The sequence below is a fragment of the Ursus maritimus genome, unplaced genomic scaffold (assembly GCF_017311325.1).
Source record: "Ursus maritimus isolate PB19 unplaced genomic scaffold, ASM1731132v1 scaffold_281, whole genome shotgun sequence".
NCBI classification, from domain to species: domain Eukaryota; kingdom Metazoa; phylum Chordata; class Mammalia; order Carnivora; family Ursidae; genus Ursus; species Ursus maritimus.
Genome location: NW_024425353.1, coordinates 15,103 through 21,019, shown reverse-complemented (window position 1 = coordinate 21,019; position 5,917 = coordinate 15,103). Strand labels below are relative to the sequence as shown.

At 59.9% G+C, this 5,917-nt stretch overlaps 1 protein-coding gene across 1 annotated transcript; it reads left to right on the top strand.

The window, feature by feature from the left end:
* The first annotated feature begins 197 nt into the window (after window positions 1-197).
* LOC103680778 (rho guanine nucleotide exchange factor 11-like) lies at window positions 198-4,949 on the top strand. The gene is given in 7 exon segments (XM_040643413.1): window positions 198-892; window positions 895-3,189; window positions 3,192-3,730; window positions 3,732-4,377; window positions 4,380-4,526; window positions 4,529-4,807; window positions 4,810-4,949. Coding segments are annotated over 7 exon segments (4,476 nt in total). The 5' UTR covers window positions 198-462.
* The last annotated feature ends 968 nt before the right edge of the window (window positions 4,950-5,917 follow it).

The window sequence follows — 5,917 nt, the reverse complement described above, 5'->3', positions numbered from 1 at the left end:
GACCCGGCACGGCCCTGCCGGCCACCGGGCGCCCGCCTGCGGGAGGACAGCTGTGGGACCGGCGTCTGGAGCATGGGCTTCATCTTGCAGTGAAGACTGATATTTTGAAGGCACATTCTTTCTGTGATTCATGTCTTAGCCCAAAGCGCTAACCTTGAAGAGATTTGTGGTTGGGTTTTTGGTTTCTAAGGTCATAGTTTTTCCTCTTTTTCTTTCGTTTTTTTTCTCCGACAAGGGAGGGGCCAGGGGCTGAGAACGGACACCATGCTCCCTGGTACAAGTAGAGCGGAGCTTCAGTTCCCAGCGTCCTGAGAGCCAGCAGAGAGCATCCAAGCATCCGACCCATCCGACCGTGAGGTTGGGAGGCCCTCCTCCCACCTTTCTTAAAAATTGCAGCCGACTCAGCCCTGATCAAGACATCAAAACTGCAGGATCCTTGTTCTGCGGAGACACTGAGAAACCATGACTGTGAGGTTACCCCAGAGCATAGACAGGTTAAGTGGCCTGTCTTTGGGAGATCCGGTGCCTGAGCACAGGTCCCCTTTCCACCTCCGCCAACACTCCGACACCTCTGAGACAGCAGGTCTTGTTCACCGCTGTGTCATCATCCAGAAGGACCAGCATGGCTTCGGCTTCACGGTCAGCGGGGACCGTATCGTTCTGGTGCAGGCTGTGCGGCCTGGAGGGGCAGCCATGAGAGCTGGTGTCAAAGAGGGCGACTGGATCATCAAAGTCAACGGCACCATGGTGACCAACAGCTCACACCTGGAGGTGGTAAAGCTTATCAAATCTGGCGCCTATGTCGCACTGACCCTCCTGGGCTCTTCCTCCTCGTCCATCAGTGTCTCTGGGCTGCAGCAGGACCCTGCCCCCGCTGGAGCCCCCCGAGTTGCCCTGTGGTCCCACCGCTGCCTCCGCCCTCACCTCTGCCCCCCCCGCCCCCCACAGCGCATCACGGGGAGGGGGGGGCCAAACCACTGCAGGATCCCGAATTCCAAAAACATGCTACCCAGATCCTTCACAATATGCTGAGGCAGAAGGAAAAGGAGTTACAGTGTATCTGTGAGGTATACAGCCGGAATCCTGCCAGCCTGCTGGAGGAGCAGATCGAAGGTGCCCGGAGGCATGTCACTCAGCTCCAGCTGAAGATCCAGCAGGAGACGGGTGGCTTCGTGGACATACCCCCCCTATATGGTGACACCAGCCAGAGAGCATCAGAAGGCCAGCTCTCTCTGGACTGCCAGGAGGGGGACAGCGGCTTGGACGCTGGGACGGAGCACTTCCCCTCCCTCAGTGAGGCACTGATGAATTGGAACTTGGCACTGTCAGACCCTGGGCTGGACAGTCCCCGAACCTCACCTGTGATCATGGCCAGGCTGGCCCAGCACCACCGGCGGCAGGGCTCGGACGCACCAGGGCCCGGCACCAGCGAGCAGGGCGCAGACCAGAGCCCGAAGCCTTTAATTATTGGCCCAGAGGAAGATTATGACCCGGGTTATTTCAACAACGAGGGCGACATTATCTTCCAGGACCTTGAGAAGCTGAAGGCACGGCCCGCTCACCTGGGCGTTTTCCTGCGGTACATCTTCTCTCAGGCCGACCCCAGTCCGCTGCTTTTTTACCTGTGTGCAGAAGTGTACCAGCAGACAAACCCCAAGGATTCCTGAAGCTTAGGAAAAGACATCTGGAATATTTTCTTAGAGAAAAATGCGCCGCTGAGAGTGAAAGTCCCGGAGGTGTTACAGGCTGAAATTGACTTGCGTCTGCGCGGCAGTGAGGACGTCCGCACCACGCTCTGGGAAGTGCAGGAGGCAGCCATGCCCGAGATCCAGGGGCAGATCCAGGACTACAGAACAAAGCACACCCTGGGGCTGGGTAGTCTGTACGGTGAGAATGACCTGCTGGACCTGGATGGGGACCCTGTCCGAGAACGCCAAGTGGCCGAGAAGCAGCTAGCCGCCCTGGCAGGCATTCTGTCCAAGTACGAGGAGGACAGGAGTGCCCCCATGGATTTCGCTCTCAATACCTATATGGGCTATGCTGGGCTCCGTCTCCGAGAGGCATGGCCTTCCGGCACAGCTGAAAAGGCCCAGGCAGCTCCTGACAAGGACAAGTGGCTGCCCTTCTTCCCAAAGACCAAGAAGAGCAGCAATTCCAAAAAAGACAAGGATGCCTTGGAGGACAAGAGGCGAAACCCTATCCTCAAGTACATCGGGAAGCCCAAAAGCTCTTCGCAGAGCACATTTCATATTCCCTTGTCCCCTGTGGAAGTCAAACCAGGCAACGTGAGGAACATCATTCAGCACTTTGAGAACACCCAGCCATATGATGCCCCGGAGCCTAGGACGCAGTGGCTCTCCACAGGAAGCTTCCCCGAGGACCTGCTGGAGAGCGACATCTCATGCTCAGAGATCCGCCTGGGCTGCTCTGAGAGCCTGAAGGGCTGGGAGGAGCTGAAGTGGTCCCGGAAGGTGGAGAACATGCCCTGCTCTCGCAGTGATGTGGACATGGATGCGGCCGCGGAGGCTGCCCACCTCCACCAGTCAGCCTCGTCCTCTGCCTCCAGCCTCTCCACAAGGTCTCTGGAGAACCCAACCCCTCCCTTTACCCCCAAAATGGGACACAGGAGCATCGAGTCCCCCAGCCTGGGGTTCTGCACAGACGCCCTCCTCCCCCACCTCCTAGAGGACGATTTGGGCCAGCTCTTGGACTTGGAGCCAGAACCGGACGCCCAGAACTGGCAGCACACGGTGGGCAAGGACGTGGTGGCGGGTCTAAGCCAGAGGGAGATTGACCGGCAGGAGGTCATCAATGAGCTGTTTGTGACAGAAGCCTCCCATCTGCGCATGTTCCGGGTCCTGGACCTGATCTTCTACCAGTGGATGAAGAAGGAGAACCTGATGCCCCAGGAGGAGCTGGCCCGGCTCTTCCCCAACCTGCCCGAGCTCATCGAGATCCGTAATTCCTGGTGCGAGGCCATGAGGAAGCTCCGAGAAGAGGGCCCCATTATCAGAGACATCGGTGACCTCATGCTGGGTCGGTTTGACGGCCCTGGCTGGGAGGAGCTCCAGCAGGTGGCTGCCCAGTTCTGCTCCTATCAGTCCATCGCCCTGGGGCTTATCAAGACCAAGCAGCGCAAGGAGAGCCGCTTCCAGCTCTTCATGCAGGAGGCCGAGAGTCACCCCCAGTGCCGCGGCTGCAGTTCAGGGACCTCATTGTGTCCGAGATGCAACGGCTCACCAAGTACCCACTGCTGCTGGAGAGCATCCTCAAGCACACGGAGGGTGGCACCGCCGAGCACGAGAAGCTCTGCCGGGAAATCCTTAAGTATGTGAACGAGGCGGTGAAGAAGACGGAGAACCGGCACCGACTGGAGGGCTGCCAGAAACGCCTGGACACCACGTCCCTGGAGAGGGCCAGCAACCCCCTGGCAGCAGAGTTCAAGAGCCTGGATCTTACAGCCAGAAGGATGGTCCACGAGGGGCCCCTGACCTGGAGGATCAGCAAGGATAAGAGCTTGGACCTGCACGTGCTGCTGCTGGAGGATCTCCTGGTGCTGCTGCAGAAGCAAGACGAGAAGCTGCTGCTCAAGTGTCACAGCAAGACCGCCGCAGGCTCCGCAGACAGCAAGCAGACCTTCAGCCCTGTCCTTAAGCTCAACGCCGTGCTCATCCGCTCCGTGGCCACAGACAAATGAGCCTTCTTCATCATCTGCACCTCGGAGCTGGGCCCCCCCCCAGATCTACGAGCTGGTGATACTGACGTCGTCAGACAAGAACACGTGGATGGAGCTCTTGGACGAGGCCATTTGGAACGCCACCCGGCGCCCTGGAGCTGCCCCAGTGCTCGCCCATCCCCCGCCCCTGGGCGCCCGGGAGCCAGCGCAGCAGAGCCCCACCCCCAGCAGGGTCCAGCTGGACGGCTCAGAAGTGTTCCACAGTGAACCAGAGCCTGGGGAGCTGCCCGGAGCAGGCACTGGGCTCCAGCAGAGGGTTGAGGGGAAGCACACGGGCCTCCTAGATGATCCCGAGCAGGAAGGCAGCATCGAAGGGGAGCTGGGTGCCCTGCCTCACCTCTCCGCATCCCTGGATGGAGAGAACAGGGGAGGCCAGACAAGAGACCCCATCCTCCTGCCCATCCCCGGTCCTCTGTTCATGGAAGGGCTCGCCGACTCAGCCCTGGAAGACGTGGAGAGCCTGCGGCTCCTGATTCTGTGTGGCCTGCTGCCCGGTCGCCGCCCCAAAGTGCAGCCCGCCAGGGAGCCCGACGACGGCCTGACGCCTGCGCCTTCTCTCAGGAGCAGCACCTGGCGCCCCAGGGCACGGCCCCCTGGGGGTGAAGGGCCAGAGCAGGAGGACATGGCTCTCTGTTCTCTGGAGCAGTGCCCCCACAGGCCAGGAATTCCGGAATCTGGGAGTCTCCCGAGCTGGACAGGAACCCAGAAGAAGAGGCTTTAAGCACCGAGGCGGCAGGAAGTTACAAAGTCGTGAGAAAAGGGAACTGCTTCTATGTCAGCATGCCGGCTGGACCCCGGACTCCAGCACCGAGACCTCCCAGCCCGAGAGCCTCCCTGCCTGGCGGCTTCGGGGACCCAGTGGAGGTCACAGGCGCCCTCGCCACTCCCCGCCCAGCCTGGTCCTCAGGGACGTGGGCAGCATCTTCCGCACCATCGAGCAGCTCACAGTCAAGCTCAACAGGCTCAAGGACATGGAGCTGGCCCACAGAGAGCTGCTCAGGTCCCTCGCGGGAGAGGCGTTGGGCGGCACCACACCCATGGGCGGTTTCCACACAGAGGTGGCTAGATGGACAGCTCCCTGTCACCTCCGGCCAGGGAAGCCCTGGCCTGCGACTCAAGGGATGGCCACCAGCCAGGGCCATGCTCGGAGAACGGCTCCGACGCCCCCCCGGAAGACAGCGTGGCGCCCGCGGCCTCTTCCCCAGGACTGTAACCGCCCACTCATGCTCTGGGGACCGGCCTGAGGAAGGGGCACAGGGCAGTGGGAGCCCAGACCTCCTTCCCGCGGTGGAGGCCGTGGAGAACGGGTCTAGCTGAGACCCCCGGGGGTGCCCCGCATGTCGCTTGGTCTGCTCAGGTCCCAGTCAAGTGTCAGTAGTCTCCCTCTCCTCCAGCTGCCCCCCAAGTGAGCATGCTGACTGCATCTGAAAGCCCCCCCCAGACACGCAGGTGAAAGGAGGAGTCTTTGTGTAAATGCACTTTCTTCCTCCCTCCCCTCTTCGCAGGACCTCGGGGCTGAGGTGGGCACCCCGCTTCTCTCCTCGGAGTCACTTCGGTTTCCTATAAATAGGTATGTGCTGTACGTGCGTCTTGCTTTGTAAATAACTTTGACCTGTTTTGTTTCTGTTCCTCGGGGCCGGAGGCAGGCCCAGAGGGACAGCTTGCATCTCCTAGTTAACAGGCCAGCTCCGGGGTCAGGGCCCGAGGGTGGAGCCAAACCTGAGCACCCGGGTCCCCGTGAGCAGGAGGGTGTCCCAGCCCACGTGGCTTGAGAGCCCAGTCTCTGTGGCCCGAGCAGAGAGCTTCTCCCCGCTCCTAGGACTTGTCCTCTTCTGGGAGTTCCTGACCCCACCTCTGTCCACCTTCCCCACCCTCACCCTAGAGAAAAACCAGTGTATCCGGTAGGGCCCTAAAAACCAGGCCCAGGAGGTGGGGCAGGGGGTGTGAATGCTGGAGTCCCCGCATTAACCCAGGACCATCGCCAGGGGCCATGGCAGCATCGGTCGCTCACCCCATGCCAGCCCCTCCCTGCGGACGATAGAATAGACACACTGTGCTAGGTGTGTATATATATATATATATATATATATATATACATATAAAATATAGAGATGGAAATGACTGTTTTCCTGTTAAAATAATCTATACTCTTATTTTCTTTCTTTCATGGTTAAGATTTTT